The sequence below is a fragment of the Ahaetulla prasina genome, chromosome 14 (assembly GCF_028640845.1).
Source record: "Ahaetulla prasina isolate Xishuangbanna chromosome 14, ASM2864084v1, whole genome shotgun sequence".
In the NCBI taxonomy this organism is placed as follows: domain Eukaryota; kingdom Metazoa; phylum Chordata; class Lepidosauria; order Squamata; family Colubridae; genus Ahaetulla; species Ahaetulla prasina.
In genome coordinates this window covers 18,094,212-18,114,262 of record NC_080552.1, presented here as the reverse complement: position 1 = coordinate 18,114,262, position 20,051 = coordinate 18,094,212, and the positions used below count along the sequence as shown (strand labels likewise).

At 46.0% G+C, this 20,051-nt stretch overlaps 1 protein-coding gene across 2 annotated transcripts in view; it reads left to right on the top strand.

Moving 5' to 3' along the window:
- The window catches only part of TECPR1 (tectonin beta-propeller repeat containing 1), a 42,060-nt gene extending 22,227 nt beyond the window's left edge, over window positions 1-19,833 (top strand). For both annotated transcript variants that reach the window (XM_058157795.1, XM_058157796.1), the window contains exons 12-25: window positions 169-324; window positions 3,612-3,761; window positions 6,285-6,442; window positions 7,463-7,590; window positions 7,987-8,089; window positions 9,115-9,211; window positions 9,983-10,062; window positions 10,211-10,267; window positions 11,476-11,650; window positions 12,635-12,770; window positions 14,282-14,374; window positions 15,486-15,592; window positions 17,582-17,701; window positions 18,734-19,833. In XM_058157795.1, coding sequence (XP_058013778.1) covers window positions 169-324; window positions 3,612-3,761; window positions 6,285-6,442; window positions 7,463-7,590; window positions 7,987-8,089; window positions 9,115-9,211; window positions 9,983-10,062; window positions 10,211-10,267; window positions 11,476-11,650; window positions 12,635-12,770; window positions 14,282-14,374; window positions 15,486-15,592; window positions 17,582-17,701; window positions 18,734-18,919 — 1,746 coding nt within the window. In that variant the 3' untranslated portion in view covers window positions 18,920-19,833. The remainder of the gene's footprint in view (window positions 1-168; window positions 325-3,611; window positions 3,762-6,284; window positions 6,443-7,462; window positions 7,591-7,986; window positions 8,090-9,114; window positions 9,212-9,982; window positions 10,063-10,210; window positions 10,268-11,475; window positions 11,651-12,634; window positions 12,771-14,281; window positions 14,375-15,485; window positions 15,593-17,581; window positions 17,702-18,733) is intronic.
- The last annotated feature ends 218 nt before the right edge of the window (window positions 19,834-20,051 follow it).

The following is a 20,051-nucleotide window of genomic DNA, read 5'->3' as shown; positions in this document are numbered from 1 at the left end:
AAGTGGCCCATGTTCCTTTCCCACCCACCCCCATCATTCTGCCTCCGATCTTTCAAATGCTGCTTCCTTCGATATAGAATTAATCCAAGAAGCCAGCTAGATTGAAAGGCGGCAGTGAGTTTTGCTCTTAGCTGATTCTGGTGGAATGATGGATTTTGTCTCTTCCAGTCCGTTTGGGTTAAAACCGGAACTTTGCAGTGGTGGAGAAGTTGGAAGCCCTACCGTTGGGTCGACGTGCAGGTGGCCCTGGAACAATTCACTGCGAACGACGGGACCCGGGACAGCATCCTCTTTGTCTACTACACGCACAACGAGGAAAAGAAGGTAGGCGTGTCCGAGCCGCGGGGGTTGAATTCGCACCCAGTTCTTGACTCCCCCGATTTGACACAAAAATGCACTTACGATCCCAGTTGGGAGCAGAACTGCCATGGCTAAGCAACGCAGCCGTTGAGTGAGTCAGCACATGACCTCGCCTATTTTACGCTGGCTGCTTGGCCGTGGTTGTGAAGCGAATCATGCCGTCGTTCAGCTTTTTTTTTTTAATTTGAATTTATATCCCGCCCTTCTCCGAAGACTCAGGGCGGCTTACACTATGTCAAGCAATAGACTTTATCCATTTGTATATTAAGTCAACTTATTGCCCCCAACAATCTGGGTCCTCATTTTACCTACCTTATAAAGGATGGAAGGCTGAGTCAACCTTGGGCCTGGTGGGGCTTGAACCTGCAGTAATTGCAAGCAGCTGCTGTTAATAAGAGACTGTCTTACCAGTCTGAGCCACCAGAGGCCCTTCTTCCATGGACTTTGCTTGTTGGAAGCTAGCTGGGAAAGTGTCGTGTCCCACTCCTCCGCTGACGGCCGGGTCAGGGAAATCCGAATCAGGTGTGCCTCTGCAGCTCTGCCAAAGTCCTAGCAAAGTCCTCAGGGCAGGCAGGAGACCAGAAAGTGACTTCAGCAAGATATGTTTAGACTTTGCCTGACTCAGAGAATGCCAGAAAGCAGGTCCTTTATATAGGCCATGGGGTGTGGCTCCACGACTCAGCACTTATCCAGGCCTGCCCCTCCCTTCCTTCTGTTGCCTCCGCTTATCAAGTCTTCTGACGCGAGGGTCACTCCAGTCTGCAGCTGTTGGCAATTGACCTCCCTCAGGCTCACATGCTGTGGAGGAGGGGGAGGGGTCTAGTTACTCCGTTTGCCTGGGCATGGAGCCAGAGCTGAGGGCTGGAGATACTTCCTCCTCTTCAGCCTGTCTGGGCATGGAGCCAGGGCTGGGGCCGGGAGGCATACTAGGACATTCCTCCGTGTTCGGAAGCAGATAAGAAGGCCCCGGCTGTGGTGAGATCGGAGGAGACACAACAGAAAGTTTAAGAGATTAACCGAGTTGGGAGGGACCTTGTAGGTCATCTAGTCCAACCAGGGTGGTCATGTGACCCTCCACCCCCCGCATGCTGCTGCTGCAACGGTTGAAAACTCACGGCATAGGAGCAGACCATTTTTTTAAAATCGTTGCAGCTTTTAGCATTGCTTGTAAATTTTCCGATCTGTCTTCTGAAAAATTAAGTAGGGATGGAATGAAGATTCTATCATGAAAAGCAATGGGATTACGGCAAAAACGGAAAAAACATCTCAGAAATTTTGCAATGAAAAAACCATGAAACTTTGATTCTGTTTTTGCTGATTAGATAACGTTTATTGCTATAGACATGGTTGTGCAGAAGTAAAAAAAAAAAAACCTGAGGTTGTAACGTTACCTTTTACTGTGCTAAAGAGAGTTGGAAATCGGTGCCTTTTTTCGTTCTTTTTTCTTATTTTCTCTCTCTTTTTTTTTCTTTTTCCCCTTCCCGCCTCCTAGTTTTCGATTACTTTTTAAAATTTCTCTTTGTATTTTATATATTGATAAACTAATAAAAAGGCATCCAAAAATGTCTCGGAAATAAACAAACAACAGCCAGGGGCCTTGAAATGGGCACATTTCAGAAACGAAATCGCTTCTGAAATGTGATTTCAAAAAACGTCCGCTAGAGAGCAGCATTGCTAAGCAGAAACCTTGCGGTGTTCAAAATGAAGCGCGGAACACATTTTAAGCACCTTTGCGTTATCCTTCTACTTCATCGGGTACCAAACTGAACTCAAGGACACCTCTGCATTGTTCCTATGGCAACCATAGGAAAATGGTTTCCCCCTGCATTTTCTGAGGTATCTTCCTTTCTCACTCTAGCCTATAGCTTGGATAGTCCCAAGTTTTTAACCAAGCCAAATTCTACTTAGCCGCTAGAGAAAGGCAATTTGGGAACCCTAAAAAGCAGGAAGCAGAGTCTTGGTCCTGGCAAATACCCCTTTTATTTACACGACTGTGAATTCTTTTCATTCACAGTCAGCAAGGCCTGTCCAAACAGTTTTTCAAAGGAATATTTATCAACACAGACCTTATCTCGCTTGGCAAGCTGCCATGTCAATAGTTTCCAAACGCAGTGCAAGGCCAAACTTGGGACAGACTCTCTGGGATTCACAGACAAATCTTCCCACTCTTGAAACTACCGAACAAGTGAATTGTTTCCTGCAAAAGCCCCCTCCCCGTTCACTCCTCTTTTCTTTCCTAGGGGAGGGGCTAATCACCTCCAAGGTGTGGCTTTACTCCCAAGTCGACCCTGCTTTCTTAGTTGTTCTTGACTTCTGGCAGCTCTGCTCATGCACACACTGGGAACAGGCTCCAGCTGTTCCTCTGCCTCACTACTGTCTATCTTCCTCTCTGCCTCCGACGCAGAGCCCTCATCCGGGCTTTCAGGAGTGTCGTGTCCCACTCCTCCTCTGACAGCCGGGTCTGGGAAGTCTGTATCAAGCGTGGCCACGAAGCCTCTGCAGCTTTGCCAAATTCCTGTCAGCGTTCTCAGGGCAGGCAGGAATCCAAGGTGTGACTTCAGCAACCAGATGAGACTTTGCCTGACTCAAGGAATGCCAAAAAGCAGATCCTTTATATAGGCCATAGGGTGTGGCTCCATGACTCAGCACTTATCCAGGCCTGCCCCTCCCTTCCTTTTGCTGATGTCGCCTCTCCATTCTCCGGAAGCGGGGATCTGTCCACTTTTCGTCCTCCTGCTCAGCTGCCGGCAATTCTAGCTCATGGCTGGCTTCATGCTCACACGCTGTAGGAGGGAGGTTTGTTTGCTCAATCTGTCCGGGCATGGTGCCAGGGCTGGGGGCTGGAGGCATGCCAAGCCATTCTTCTTCACTATCAGTCTCTGGCTCAGATAGCAGGAGATGGGAGGGGCCCGGCTGAGGAGAGGAGGGCGGGCGGGCGAGGCACAACAAGGAGTCCCCAGGACTGGCCCATATTCCTCCCCAACCTCCTCACTGTCTGACTCTGCTGTCAACTCTACCGGCAACCGGCAGGCCACAACAGCCTGGTGAACTGTGAAACTTTTTTGCTTACAGACCTAAAAGCGGTATTTCTCAACCTGGCCAGCTTTAAGATGCGTGGACTTCAACTCCCAGAATTCCCCGGCCGAGCATTTGCTAAACTGTAGCCCGGTGCTTCCCATGTTCCATATTTTTTAAAACTCTACTCCCTTAAGTTGAAGATCTGATTCTGACATGTTCTCTGTGTTCCCCAGTACATCCACATGTTCCTCAACGAAGTCACCATCCTAGTTGAGATTCTGAATGAGGCCAAACATTCTTTCGCGCTCTATACGCCGGAGAGGACTAAGCAACGGTGGCCCGTCCGTCTAGCTACGAGCACCGAACAGGAAATGCACGATTGGGTATGTTTAGAGATGCTTTCCAAAACTGGTCAAATACAGAATAGAATAGAATAGAATAGAATAGAATAGAATAGAATAGAATAGAATAGAATAGAATAGAATAGAATAGAATAGAGAAAAAATGAAATGGAATTAAAAGAAAAGAATAGAATAGAATAGAATAGAATAGAATAGAATAGAATAGAATATAGATTAAAATAGAATATAGATTAGAATAAAATAGAATATAGATTAGAATAAAATAGAGTAGAGTAGAATAGAATGTAGAGTAGAATAGAATAGAATAGAGAAAAAATGGAATAGAATAGAATAGAATAGAATAGAATAGAATAGAATAGAATAGAATAGAATAGAAAAAAAATGGAATGGAATTAGAATAGAATAGAATAGAATAGAATAGAATAGAATAGAATAGAATAGAATAGAATAGAATAGAATAGAATAGAATAGAATAGAATAGAATTCTTTATTGGCCAAGTGTGATTGGACACACAAGGAATTTGTCCTTGGTGCATACGCTCTCAGTGTACATAAAAAGACAAGATACCTTCATCAAGAATCGTAAGGTACAACACTTAATGATAGTCATAGGGTACAAATAAGCAATCAGGAAACAATATCAATATAAATCGTAAGGATACAAGCAACAAAGTTACAGTCATACAGTCATAAGTGGAAGGAGATGGGTGGTGGGAAAGATGAGAAGACTAGTAGAAAACTAATTCTAGTAGGACTGACGTACTGCCCCAAAAGAGAATGCAAGTTGCTGGGTTTGGATTTAATTGGTTGGCTGAGCCCAGACCTGACCTCGATAAACCATGATTGGTGGCTTAGCCCAAGTTGTAGAGTCACATAGCGAGGGTTTGTTTATCAAACTATGGTTTAGAAGGAGATAAAATTGTGCTTGAAATGGGATCTTCCTCCAGCCGTTTCGGGAATAATACGGTTCTCAAGATGGTGAGTGAAGCATGGGTGGGCCAGGGGTGGTATTCACTTACCTTCATTCCTGGTCCGCAAATGTGAGTGCATGTGTGCTAGCTTCACTCGCATGCGCCACCTCTGCACATGTGCAGAGCCTCCTGCCCATGCACAGAGCGTCAAAAACAGGACGTAATGACATCCGGGTGGAGCCTTCTGCAGCCGCCGCTACGGGTTCGGCCAAATCTGATAGAACTGGCTGAATACCACCACAGGGGTGGGTCCTGGACCAACAACATCCAATAGAAGGATGGGAAGTTGGTGAGACTGGTTTGGTCTTCCAGAAAGAGTAGGAAGTGTGGAGTACTTGTTGGTCTCTGAGCTTAGTTGTTTTCTTGTAGACGTTTCTTTCCCAAACAAGGTAACATCATCAGTGCTCGAAGGGATTTGCTCTTGACACTCAGACAAATTAGCTATCAACAGGCACACAGAGATAAATAACATCTACATACCTGTTCTGACCAAGGCTTCCTGAGACAGTAGCAATCACAAGATTAGTCCCAAAAGCCCTCTTTTTATTTCAAGGGCTGTGAATTCTGTTCATTCCCAGCCCGTCATGAGTCACAAATAGTTTGTAAAAAGTCCGAGAGAAGTCTGCCACAGTCCTTTGGGATGAGGCTGATAAGCACCCACCTTTATCTCCCTTGACACACTGCCAAAGACCTATTTGGCCATTAGCTTTGCAAGGCCACACGGAGCACAGAGTCAAAACGGAGCTTCAGAATTTAAACCGAACAAAGTTGCTTCCTGCAAAGGCTCACGTGCCTTTGCTCCTCCTCTATGTCTTATGGGAGGGGCCAATCATCTCCAAGCCCTACTCCCGAGTTTTCACTTTTGTTTTAACTGTTCTTGCCTTCTGGCAACGCTGCGCATGCGTGCACTGGGAACAGGCTCCCCCTGTTCCTCTGCCTCGCTGATGTCCGACTCTGGAGGCTCCGGAGTCAGCACATAACTCCCAGATGGCCCTGGCCCAATCTCTGCCTTCGATGTAGAGCCCTCGTCCAAGCCTTCCCCAGACTCCAGGACTGGCCCATGTTCCTCCCCAGCCTCCTCACTGTCCGACTCTTCTGCCAGCTCCGCAGTCCGCCAGCAGACCACAACAATACCATTCAAAAGAGACAAGCACAAAGCCAAAAAATAAAGAAACAAGACCAAAATTTCTCCTCCCCAGCAAGCAACATCCAGATGAGCAGATATTAATACCAGGATTAACACTAGATTAGCAATCAAGAGGTAAACCATTACCCTAATCAAGGAACCACCAACTCAGACAAACAACCGTATAGTAAACAACAGCCTAGTCAAGGAACCACCAAGAAAATTCCCACCAATACTGACAATTATATATAAACACAGAGCAAACCCCTTACTGGCACTGATGTTGTTACTTAGCTGGGTAATGGAACGTCTGCAAGAAAGCCACCAAGCTCAGAGAGCACCAAAATGACTCCACAATTCAATCTTGAGCTACTAATATCCTCATCTAAGGTTAGGAAGTGTTTGAACCATGCCTATCTCTTTCCCAATTCCTTTTGTGCCTCCCAGCTAGCACTACTCAACATGTCTTGTTGTGAGGGCCGGCAGCTCCAGGGCCCTCCTTCTCCTGAAGCCATCTGGTCGCTGACTTGCAAAGGCGACATCTTTGTGAGCGAGCCTAGCCCTGACCTGGAGGCCCTAACACACCCGATGCCTTGTGATCAAATGTGAGTAACCTGACCTCAAACCTGCTCTGACCCAGGCTTCCCAAGAGCACGGAGCAGACTCCTCGTCCCGACAAAAACCCCTTTTTATTAAGTTACTGTGAATTCCTCTCATTCAGCTCCAGCAAAGACTTTCAAGGGGGAATTTACAGTCACAGACCTTGGAGAGCTGCCAGGTCGATATCTTCAAAACTTGGCAAGGAGTCTCAGAGTCACGAACCAATTAAGCGAACTATTTGTCTCCTGCAAACTCCATTCCCCTTTCATTCCTCTTTTATTTCCTCTGAGAGGGCCCATTCATCATCCACCTGTGGCCTTACTCCCAAGTCGACCCTTGTTCTTTTGCTGATCCCTCCTCCTGGTAACTCTGCACATGCGCACACTGGGAACAGGCTCCAGCTGTTCGTCTGCCTCACTCATGTCTGCCTCTGAATGCAGTTGATAACTGGCACACGGCCCTGGCCCTCTCTCTGCCTCTGATGCAGAGCCCTCATCAGAGCCTTCCCCGGACTCCATGACTGGCCCATGTTCCTCCCCAACCCCCGCACTGTCCAAATCTCTGCTGGTGGGCCACAACAAAATCTCCCTTGCTAAATAAAATGATTTTGGAACCGAGAACAATATCTCTCTTTTGGAGAACTCTAGCACGGTATGATGGGATGGAGATGAACCAAGGGACAGGTGTCAGAGTAATGATTTAAGAGCTGATCAGCTGCTACGATGATGTAATACTGGGAATGAGTCAGCAAGGTTTTTGGGCTGATATCACTTTAAGAGCCTGTACTAAGAAGAGGCCCTGTTGGGACCTATCTCTCTCTCCGTGTGTGTGCTTCCGTGCTGTAGTTGCTGATTGCTGTTTGTTTGAGGTCTGACTAAAGTACATGTATGTATATATTCTTTGTGGATAAAAACCACTATTTAAAAATATAAACCTCTGTTTACTGTATTTGCTCCTGAGTTGTCTCACATAGTCACACTGTGCGCACAACGGGGATTAAAATGAGTGGACCATTCTGCTCGTAGGTTTTGGCGCCAAGTCGGGGGACATCTTCGCCTGATTGAATGCAACAGCGATGGCATTGTGTGGGGAGTGGGTTATGACCACACCGCCTGGATTTACACTGGGGGTTACGGAGGAAGTTTTTTGTCAGGTAAGAAACCTCCCTTCCAGCCAATCCTCCTTCAGCTGAACATTGGGAGGGAGTCCCTGCCAATTTTACGAGAACATCTGTCTCTCTCTCTCTCTCTCTCTCTCTCTCTCTCTCTCTCTCTCTCTCCCAGAACAGTTGTTTTTCAATCTCAGCCATTTTAAGGTATGTGGACTTCAACTCCCAGAATTCATGTTGGCTGGGGAATTCTGGGAGTTGAAGCCCTCCTGGATTAATTTATCAGGGTGCTGTGCTTCAACCGCCCTGTTCATTTGCTATAATTCAGGGCATTGCGTTAATACTTTTGAGTTTTTAGGTGGATCTTTCAACCGTGAGTCCATAAAACAAGAAAGGAAAATGAAATAGAGGGATAATCGTCATGGCTTTGTCTTAAAACAGCTTTGGCAGGCAGCCCTGAGAACATCCATCCACAGACAGACATCAAGAGCATCTATATTTATGAAAATCAGCGGTGGAATCCTGTCACGGGCTACAGTAACAGGTAGGAAAAGCAGACAGGTAAAACATTCTGGTTTTGCTAGCCTGTTGCGGCAAGAATTATGCTACCTGGTCATTTCCATCATCATCATCATCATCATCATCCTCTTTTTAATAATCCCCTAATCCCTTGCAAAAGGATGCGGTGGCTCAGGGGCTAAGACAGCTGAGCTTGATTGAAAGGTTGGCAGTTCGCCGGTTCGGATCCCTAGTGCCACATCACAGGGTGAGCTCCCGTGACTTGTCCCAGCTTCTGCCAACCTATAGTTCGAAAGCATGTAAGAAATGCAAGTAGAAAAATAGGGACCACTTTGGTGGGAAGATAACAGCGTTTCGTGCGCCTTTGGCGTTGAGTCATGCCGGCCACATGACCACGGAGACGTCTTCGGACAGCGTTGGCTCTTCTTCGGCTTTGAAACGGAGATGAGCACCGCCCCCTAGAGTCGGGAACGACTAGCACAGATGTGCGAGGGGAACCTTTACCTTTATAATCCCTTGCGGGGTGGAGTCTGGGAAACTGAATGGAGCTGAGTGTTTTACTGGCCGGATGCTGTTCCTGTTACCAATGCTGAGTTTTATTCAGCTTACAAGAAATACACAAGTGAGAGCTGTCGGGCATCATGAATGGATTGATAACATCGATTACTCTTAATTGAGAACTTAATCTAGTCCAGAATAGAAAGTGATACAACCTGGTTGAGTATTAGGAAGAGTTTCTAGACTATAGAAGCTGAGTGTTTATTGGCCGGATGCCCTTCCGGTCGCCAATGCCAATAGCCGATATATTCTCATTGTGCCCAGAGAGAGAGAGAGAAATATCTGCCTCTACCTAGGATCGAACTCACAGCCTCCTGATTGTGAGGCGAGAGCTCCACCTCTAGGCCACTGGTCATTTTCATGTACTAACCTGGTCATTTTCATGTGCTAAAAAAATGAACGTCTCTCAATTTGCTTTTTTTTTTTTTTTTTGCAAATGCCCTTAACCAACAAGGCAGATTTGCTGAATCTTGTGCCTGTTTGCCTTAATAGAGGCCTGCCCACCGACCGGTATATGTGGAGCGATGCGTCTGGGTTACGCGAATGCACCAAGGCTAACACCAAGACCCCATCACCGCAGTGGTCTTGGGTAAGTGGACTTGCTCTGTGGCCCTTGGTACCGACAAAGGAGAATATTTATAGCTCAGGGTTGAACCGAGGGATCCTTGGTGCTCTTTGAGCTGGGTTGTTTTCCTTGCCGACGTTTCATGACCCCATTAGGTAACATCATCAGTCCTAGAAGGAAGCGGGGTATGCGGCGAGGAGGAAGAGGACAATGACTGTGGGATCCTTGGTGCTCTCTGAGCTTGGTTGTGTTTAGGCAGACGTTTCATGACCCCATTAGGTAACATCATCAGTCCTAGAAGGAAGCGGGGTATGCGGCGAGGAGGAAGAGGACAATGACTGTGGGATCCTTGGTGCTCTCTGAGCTTGGTTGTGTTTAGGCAGACGTTTCATGACCCATCTAAGTAACATCATCAGTGCTAGAAGGGAGCGGGACTTGTGGAGAGGAGGGAGGAGAGGAGGAGGAGGAGGATAATGGCTGTGGGAACTTGATGCTCTCATTTCATGACCCAACTGGGTAACATCATCAGTGCTAGAAGGAAGGGGATTTGTGGAGAGGAGGAGGAGGAGGAGGATAATGGCTGTGGGAACCTTGATCTCTCATTTCATGACCCAACTAGGTAACATCATCCGTGTTAGAAGGGAGTGGGGTTTGCTCTCCGTTTATATTCTAGTGCCCTGATGGTGAACCTATGGCACGCGTTATTATTATTTTTTTTGGCAGGGATTCCAGAGCCAGGCAGGGGAATAAAATTCCGTTCTGTTATTTTTTTTTCCTTTTGTCTCTGCCACGCAGGTGTCCGACTGGGCCATCGATTTCAGCGTTTCGGGCGGGACCGACCGAGAAGGTTGGCAGTACGCGGCAGACTTTCCCGCGTAAGGATGTTGGTTTTTAAGAAGAGATTGGGCAACCCTCGGTCTGAAAACGTTGACAGGGGTTTCCCGCTTGAGCAGGGGGTTGGACTAGAAGACCTCCGAGGTCCCTTCCAAACTTTGGTTATTCTGTTCCTCTCTGTTCCAACAGGTCTTATCACAGCTACAAAACAATGAAGGACTTTGTGCGCCGGAGATGCTGGGCCAGGTAACCTATGTCACCTTTTGCAGGTCCATTAAAAGCATGGTTACCCACCCGCCCCGGTCCCCTCTTGGTTTGCAGGGAACTCCTTGTTCCTTTCTCTTGGTTGTTGTTTCTTTAAAACTTCGGATGCCATTCCAAACACAACGTTTGCTTTGGCTGATAAATGAGGCGGCCGATAAAAGATAAGTCGATAAGACCTCCCAACCAGCTTTTCCTTCGCTGGGCCTTTTACGCCTCATTTGGAAAGCAGTTTTTAACCTCAGCGAGCGCCACGTTCGCGGAAAAAAAAGGCCCTAAAACTAAAGCCGCTGTTGAACTTGTTTACATTTTTGCACCAAGTTGTGTTTTGTTTGGATCGGGGCTTTGCTGAATAAACGGCAAGATAGACATCATAGCTCGTTTTGTTCTTTCATTCACTAAGAGGCTGTTTACGAGAGTCCGTGTGGAATGTTTGTCTGAAATAAGCCAATAAGTGATTTAGCCAGGGTGCGATTGGCTGAGGGCCATTCCTTAAGTTTCGATAGAAGAGCGTATTTGTAGCTTGGGGTTGACCTGATGAGGGGTCCTTGGCGCTCTCTGAGCTTGGGGGTTTCCTTGCAGATGTTTCATGACCCAACTAGGTAACACCATCAGTGCTAGAAAGGAGTGCTTTTGTGGATGGAGAAGGAGAAGAGGAAGAGAAAGGAGGAGGAGAAGGAAGAGGAAGAAAAGGAGGAGAGGAAAAGGAGAGGAAGAGAAGGGGAGGAAGAGGACTGGAGGAAGGGGACTACGGGGTCCTTGGTGGTCTCTGAGCTTGGTGGTTTCCTTGCAGGTGTTTCATGACCCAACTAGGTAACACCATCAGTGTTAGAAGGGAGTGGGGTTTGTGGGGAAGAGGAGGAGTGAGAAAGAGAAGGAAGAGGGGAAGAAGTAGAAAGGAGGAGGAGGAAGAAGAAAAGACAGGAGGAGGAAGGGGAGGAGGACTGTAGGGTCTTTATTGATTCCTGAGCTTGGTGGTTTTCTCGCAGACGTTTCATGACCCAACTAGGTAACACCATCAGTGCTAGAAGGGAGTGGGGTTTGCGAGAAGGAGGAAGGCGACAACTTTTGGGGTCCTTGTTGCTCTCTGAGCTTGGTGATCTCCTTGCAGACGTTTCACGACCCAACTAAGTAACATCATCAGGGCTGAAAATGTGCCTCACATCCTCTCTTTCTTTCTTTTTTTTCTCCAGAAAATGTAAAATTGTCACAAGTGGGCCCTGGCTGGAAGGGCCTGCAATCGCTTTGCGGGATGTTTCTATCATGTCGCAACCTCCTGGGTCGAAGGAAGAGTTTGTTCCCCTTTGGGCCATCAGCGACAAGGGAGACGTGCTATGCCGGCTGCAAGTCACACCCCAAAACCCAGCGGTAAAAACTTTTCTCCTCTTTGACATATTGCCAACAAGGTATTTGAATCTCCCAAGGATCCCTTCCTTAACTCCCACGAAAATATTTTGGAGATCGTATTGGAGGAAGCTCAGTTTCCATCTAAGCAACATTTGCGTTATGTCTGTGTCTTCAGTCCAGGTAGTCCTCTACTTATGACCACCGTTGAGCCCAAAATTTAGGTCGCTATGTGAAACATTTGTTAAAGGAGTTTTGGCCCATTTTGCGACCTTCCTTGACACAGTCGTTAAGGGATTCCTTGCAGTTGTTCAAGTGAGTCACACGGTTGTTGAGCGAATCTGGCTTCCCCGTTGAGTTTGCTGATCAGAAGGTCACAAAAGGGGATCCACACAGCAACCGTCGTAAATAGGAGTCAGTTCCCAAAGCACCCGAATTTTGATCACGTGAACAGGGGGAATGCGTGAAAAACGGTCATAAGCGTGAAAAACGGTCGTAAGTCACTTTTTTTCAGTGGCCGTTCTAACTTTGGCCAGTCATTAAATCGATTGTTGTAAATCAAGGACTACCTGTAATATGATTCTGCTCTTGTAGTTTACGTTTTCTAGTCCTGACTCATCTTTATGACGGTTACAGAATCGTGGGAACTCCTTTTGGAGACCTTTTGACAAGGAATGTCCATGGAGAAGCCAAATTCACTTAACAACCGTGTCCCTAACTTAACACCTGCACGGATTCACTAAACAACTGTAGCAAGAAAGGCCATCAAATGGGGCAAACCTCACTTAATAACCGTCTCGCTTAGCAACGGAAATGTTGGGCTCAGTTGTGGCCATAAGTCGAGGACTATCTGTATAGTCTTGATGTCTCACCAGAGTCTTCAACTTCAGGGCGCTACAGCTTTGGGCGCAGGTTGCGCGACCCAAAGAAGGGATGGGAAGGGATGGAGATAGAAGTTCACCTCTTGAAGGTCTCCAAGACTCACAAAAGGTTTTCTCTTCCCAACAGGGCACCTCCTGGCTGCATGTGGGAACAGACCAACCCTTCGTTTCGGTCACCATAGGAATGTTTCACCAAGTCTGGGCCGTCGCCCAAGATGGCTCGGCATTCTGTCGCGGTTCCGTGTCTTCCAAAAAACCAGAAGGTGAGTTTTTAGCCAGTCAAAAGTGAAGGGATGGAAACGAATCAAAGAGAGAAGCAACTTTAGAACTAAGAAGAAATTTCCTGACGGTGGGAACAATTAACCAGTTGAATAAATTGCCTCCAGATGCTGAGGGGGCTCCAATACTGGAGGTTTTTAAGAGACTGAACCACCATTTGTCTGAAATGGTATACGGTTTTGTGCCTGAGCAGAGGGTTGGACTAGAAAATCTCCAAGGTCCCTTTCTTCTATTCTATCCTATTCTATCCTATCCTACCCTTCCCTACCCTACCCTACTCTACTTTACTCTACTCTACTCTACTCTACTTTTTTTTAATTATTATTTGCATTTATATCCCACCCTTCTTCGAAGACTCAGGGCGGCTTACATTGTGTAAGGCAATAGTCTCATCCTATTTGTATATTTATATACAAAGTCAGCTTATTGCCCCCCCAACAATCTGGGTCCTCATTTTACCTACCTTATAAAGGATGGAAGGCTGAGTCAACCTTGGGCCTGGTGGGACTTGAACCTTGCAGTAATTGCAAGCAGCTGCTGTTAATAACAGACTGTTTTAACAGTCTGAGCCACTCAAGGACCCTATTTGACTTTACTCTACTCTACTCTTATTATATTCTATTCTTATTCTATTCTACTCTTATTCTACTCTCCTCTTATTCTACTCTACTCTACTCTACTCTTCATTCCTATATCCTATCCTATTGTATTGTATTGTATTCTATTCTACTATTCTACTCAACTCTTATTCTGCTATTCTATTCTACTCTGCTCTTTTTCTATTATTCTATTCTACTCTACTCTTTTTCTACTATTCTATTCTATTCTATTCCAATCTACTGTTTTATTCTATTCTACTCTACTCTTATTATTCTGTTCTGTTCTGTTCTTTTTCTGTTCTGTTCTATCCCATCCCATCCCGAAAAGATCAAGCAGTTTGCCAACTCTGGTTTCCTGAGCATCTAATGCTCAGCCAGGCCCAAAGTCGCCCAGCCGGTTTTCATACCTAAGGTAGACTTAAAACTCACCGTCTCCAGGTTCTTTTTTAACCCAGCCTCTTAACCACAACATCAAACTGACACAACCCACAATTCCTGCTGTGTTTTGAACCAGTCACATTTAAGTTAGAAGACGGAAGTTGTGTTGTTGGTAATTTTTTAAGGGACAAAGTAAATGCTTTTAAGTTCCCCACCAGTTAAAAGAGGGGAAAGGATTACTTTTTCCCCCTTGCACAAAGGGTTAAAAGCCCAAATCAGGATTTTTCAGCCTTGGCCCGTTAAATCCCACCCGACAAAATCGAAAACGTTGGCCTCACACAACGTGGCGACCGTTGGACCTAGTCCAAGCAGCCTGCCCATTGCTAAAATCGGCCGCCTCGAACAAGTCAAGTTTGCATTTCAGTGGCTGCCTTAATTCGACAAATTCAAATAAAATAACAAGGAAGGAAATTATTCTTGTTCATTTTATTTCTTGCTGGTTTTCTGGGAATATCCAGGCGAATGCTGGTACCACGTTCCTTCGCCTCCGAAGCAGAAATTAAAGCAAGTTTCCGTGGGACGGACGGCTGTGCTAGCCGTGGATAAAAACGGTGAGGAGAGAATTCTGGTTGGTTTTTTTTTGTTTTTTTTTAAAAAGGCAGTTTTGGGGGGGGGAAAGAAAATTCTGATTTCTTTGATTGGCTGGTCGGTTGTGTAAGTGCTCCATTGCAAAGGAAGTACAATGACATCATTAAAATCACCGAACAATCCCTAATTGTTTGCGGTGAGCTATTGAACTGTGAACCGTTCGTTCATTAGCAATTGTTAACGGGTTATAATAGCACTGAAAAAAAAGGGACTTATGGGCCAGTCCCAGGGATGGGCTGCGGGGGGTTCACAGTGGTTCGGGAGAACCTCTAGCTAAGATTCTGTGCCGTTCGGAGAACCCCCAAATCCCACTCCTGGCTGGACCCGCCCACCCCATCCCTCCTTTTCCAGGAGTCCCCACATGATCCATTTTGGATGCAGATAAGTGCAGGGTGCGCGCAGAGACTCGGGGAGGGTGAAAAACGGGCCTACTGGAAGTTTGGGAAGGACCTCCAGAGCCTGGGGAGGCTGTTTTCGCCCTCCCGGAGGCTCAAGAAAAGCCTCCGGAGCCCGGGGAGGGCAAAAACGCCTCCCCACCAACCATGGTGCAGGAGGCCGGCTAGGCCACACTCACCATGGCCACGCCCATGCAGCAACCGGGCAGAGAATCCCTTGCTAAAAATTTTGAAGCCCACCCCTGGCCAGTCCTCATACTTATGACCAACACCACATCCCCACAGTCACACGATCAAAAGCCTGGGGCTTTGTAATTGGCGTGTGTTTACAATGGTTGCAATGCCCGCAGGATCTTCCTAGCCAGCTTCCGACAAACCAAATCAACGGAGAAAGCTGGATTCATTTCATGACGGCATGATTTACTTAATAACTGCCAGCGATTCCCTTAACTGTGGCAAAAAAAAAAAAAGAAGGCTCATAACACGAGTCCTTTAACAACTGCCTTGCTTAGCAATGAAAATTAATTTTGTTCATAAATTGAGGATTACCTGTGCTGGATTAATTGACCCAGCTCTTCTCTGTCTACAAAGACATATGAGGAATAAGATAACCGACAGGTATATGAGTTTATTTCTTGCTTGGTCTGAAATTTCTCAACGCCGTTTCGTCTGTTATTAGGTAATCTGTGGTTTCGTGCTGGAATCACGCCGAGTTACCCTCAAGGATCTAGTTGGGATCACATTTCTAACAACGTCCGGAAAGTTTCTGTTGGACCTTTGGATCAGGTGGGGCCGTAGCGGAAAAATATCTCTTTTAAGAATTTAAGCCAGTGTTTCTCAACCTTAATCACTTTAAGATGAGTGGACTTCAATTCCCAGAATTCTGGGAGTTGAAGTCCACTCATCTTAAAGTGATTAAGGTTGAGAAACAATGATCTGAGATGTGCTGTCTTGGGTGGGACACCTGCCCATCACAGCCAGTTGTCCATTCTGACATTTGGCCAACCAACTGCACAAGGAAGGTCACCTTCAACATAGAACAGGGGTCTGCAAACTTGGCTCTTTTAAGACTTGTGGACTCCAACTCCCAGAGTTTCTCAGCAAGCTTTGTTGGCTGAGGAACTCTGGGAGTTGAAGTCCACAAGTCTTAAAAGAGCCAAGTTTGCAGACCCCTGACCTTCATATGTTCAAAACATATGAAGAACGGTTGCAGGAACTGGGTATGTCTAGTTTAATAAAAAGAAGGACTAGGGGAGACATGATAGCTGTGTTCCAATATCTCAGGGGTTGCCACAAAGAAGAGGGAGTCGGGCTGTTCTCCAAAGCACCTGAGGGTAGAACAAGAAGCAATGGGTGGAAACTGATCAAGGAAAGAAGCAACTTAGAACTAAGGAGAAATTTCCTGACAGTGAGAACAATTAATAAGTGGAACGACTTGCCTGCAGAAGTTGTGAATGCTCCAACACTGGAAGTTTTTAAGAAAATGTTGGATAACCATCTGACTGAGATGGTGTAGGGTTCCTGCCTAGGCAGGGGGTTGGACTAGAAGGCCTCCAAGGTCCCTTCCAACTCTGTTGTTATGTTATGTTATGTTAAGATGGCCTCTCGTTTAGAGTCCCATTCCTGGAGCCCTTGATCTTCCACAACCTCCATAAATTGATCGAATCCTTCTTTGGAGCCAGCCAAGCTGGTAGCCAGCCCCACAATTTCAAACTTCGCTTACGTGTTTTGCAAAGAAAAGAAATTATATTTTGTCTGTCCTAATTCTTCAGCTCTGTCGAGTGACCTTAGTTCTAGTATTTTGGGGGAATTAGCTGCATCTGGTCCCCGTTATCCACACTGTGCATAATTTCGTATACCTCAAAGATGTCCCCTCTCAGTCACCTCCTTTTTCGACTAAAACAACCCCCAAATGTCGCAAATTTTCCTCATAGTTGACCTCCTCTAAACCTTCTCAGGCTCTTTGGAGATATGGTGACCAGAGTAATTAACAAATTAACAGAGTTGGAAGCAGGGGTGAAATGCTACCAGTTTGCTCCAGTTCGGGCGAACCGGTAGTAAAAAAAAAAATGCTTTAAAAATGTAAAAAAAAAGGTTCCGACAATCACGCAGCACAGCTGTGATCATCGGAAACTTTTTTTTTACTTTTTAAAAGCATTTTTTTACTATCTGTCTGGGCGAATAGAGAGTAATAAATGCTTTAAAAACTAAAAAAAAAAAAGTTGTCCACCCAGTCACATGATCCCACCACCACCAAGCCACACCCACCAAGCCACGCCCACAGAACCGGTAGCAACAAATTTTGCATTTCACCACTGGTTGGAAGGGACCCTGTAGGTCATCTAGTCCAACCCACCCACCCACCCAAGCAGGAGACCATTTCTGACAATAATTCCAGACAGATCTTTTCTTCACAACTGAAGGGAATGAACCCAAAAGTGCTTTTCAAAAGGCAACTGGATTTTCTTGGGGTTCCCCCCCCCCCTTGAAGACATTTCGCTTCTCATCCAAGAAGCTTTTCCAGTTCTCTAGAAACTGGAGGAAATTCTAGGAAGCGGGCCCTTTCTGATTGGTGTTACCTGCCCTGGTAGATATTTTATGACTTGGAAAAACATCCCTCCGGGCTGCCATTTTGCAAGAACACCTCAGCCATCTTCTCCCGGTTCAAAATTCCCCATTGGCCTCCGAAAGAAAGCCCATCTTTTGAGGTGGGCATTACATGTTAATGGGAGGCTGGGTTGTAATGCCTCTGCGGTTATATCTTATGTCTTTTAGATCTGGGTGATAGCTGACAAAGTCCAAGGGAGTCACAGCCTGAGCTGTGGAACTGTCTGCCACCGGACCGGAGTCCAGCCTCTGGAACCCAAGGGAGTCTCTTGGGACTACGGAATTGGGGTGAGCATCAGAAACACAAACCATTGGTTCCAGGGGTGGGATTCAGCTAGTTCAGACCGGTTCGGCCGAACCGGATGCTAATTTTACATCTGGTTCGCCGAACCGGTAATTGCAAGGACTGGCTGCCCACCCCACCCCGCCCTTCCCCTCTCAGGGGTCTCCACACGGCCCGTTTTGGATACGAGGTAAGTGCAGGGCCCATGCAGAGACTCTGGGAGGGCGAAAAACGGGCGTACCGGAAGTCCAGAAACGGGGCTGTCTGGACAGAGTCCAGAAAAAGCTATTTCAATAGCTTTGAAATAACTTTCAAAGCTATTCCCTCTCATTCCTTTTTAATTTTTATTTTATTTTATTTTAGTAGAAATAATCCATCTTCCATTAAAACAGTGTTGTAGTCTGGGTACAAATGTTGTGTGTTAGATTTTACAGTCGTATTCATTCTTTAATCGGTTCTTAGCTTAATACCAATACATTAAGTATTTAATACTTTACATCCTCTTCTTAGTTTACTTAAACTCTGTTAAATACATTAACTATTTTCTATATTTTATTCATTGGCTTATATTTCTAATTTTTATATTTATCCTCTATAACCACCGATAAAACGTTTCCCATATCGCATAATAACCGGTTTGTTCTTTCTCTTTAATTTCCAGTGTTAAGTTATTCATTTCTGCACGTTCTAATATTTTCTTTATCATAGTCTCCTTTGTAGGAATGTGTTCGTTTTTCCAGTTTTGTGCAAATATAATTCTAGCTGCGGTTATTACGTGACTAATCAAATGTACATTTTCTTTACTATAAATGTCTGGTAAAATCCCGCCACAGGAATATTTCAGGTTTCAAGTCAGTATGTTGATCTTTTCCAACCACGTTAATGGTGGGTTGTTCCCAGTTCTTAAGAACCAGTAGTAAAACGGCAGGAGGCTCCACCTCCCCACCTCCCAATGCCCTGACGTCATATTTGGTGATCTGCGCATGCGCAGAAACTTCCACTATTTTTTTTCATTCCTCTCATTCCTGACTTCGCAGGGTGGATGGGAACACATCACCGTACGAGGAAACGCAACCGAAAGAACCAAGATGGCAGTTCAGGATGGCCCAAGCTGCTCTCCCCGTAATCTTAGTAGCTTAGAGGTCCGCGGAAGCTACCAGCCACAAACCACCATTTTTGTAGACGGCGTCCAAGGCTTGGACAGAAACGCAGTCCAGTGTTGACTTTGATGCCGAAGTTTCTACCTTCTGCTCATTCCGCGTTGTCCCGGATCACGGAAGCTACGCCGAAGACTTAACGCTGGTTTTTGAACCCTCGCTCCGAGTGTGCGAAAGAGACCCCAAGTCAACTCCAAGCATGCAGTCTACCGACCCTTCCGTATTGTGTCTTCTTGGCGTGAGGGAGCAGGAGTCGACCCCATCCTCGTTCAAAGAGATGCTCCAACCGGGGGTGGGTGGGGAGGGCATGTCTCCCAGATGGGTGTGGTTGTGTGATCTCCCAGAACTCCCCACTTCTCAATGAGCATTTTTGGGAGTTAAGATTCACAAACACACACACACACACACACCCGCCAACAGAGAAGATACAAGATGGAGAAGATCTGATTTGGAAGCCCTTGAACGGAGAGACTGCATGTTCATCACCTCAGTGGGAGAACTGGATGTTTGTGTGTATGTGTGTGTGTGTATGTGAATTCTGCTTGTGTTGTTATTTTAAACCCTTAATTTATTGTGGTATTTCTTAGGCCTGGTGGAATGTGATGTTCTACAGGAGTCCTGGATTCGTTCCTATTAACTTGATTTATGCTGGCCAGTATATGACCCAACAATGTAGGGGACCAGGGTCGATTAACCCTTTCTATTATAAGCCCCCACTCGGAGTATCTTCGACCCCGATCCCTGGCTTCCTTAGATGTTCCACAGGCAGGACCTGATCTATGATGAGCCAAGCCTCCCTCACAGGGTTGACATGAATAAACTGAATCAGTTAGTTAATTCTATAACAAGCACTTATATATATATATATTCTATAGCAAGCACATATATATATATATATATATTTGTTTTCTGAGGTTTTCGCGGGTGTTTGTATGTAGGTCTTTGGTTATTCGGGTTTTCTCCTGCGTAAAATTGGAAGTGTCTTGGCGACGTTTCGACGAAGTCTCATTCGTCATCTTCAGGCTTCAGCTTCGTGCTTCTGGGAGCAAAATTGCTCCCAGAAGCACGAAGCTGAAGCCTGAAGATGACGAATGAGACTTCGTTGAAACGTCGCCAAGACACTTCCAATTTTACGCGGGAGAAAACCCGAATAACCAAAGACCTACATATATATATATATATTTCTTCGAAGTCCCCC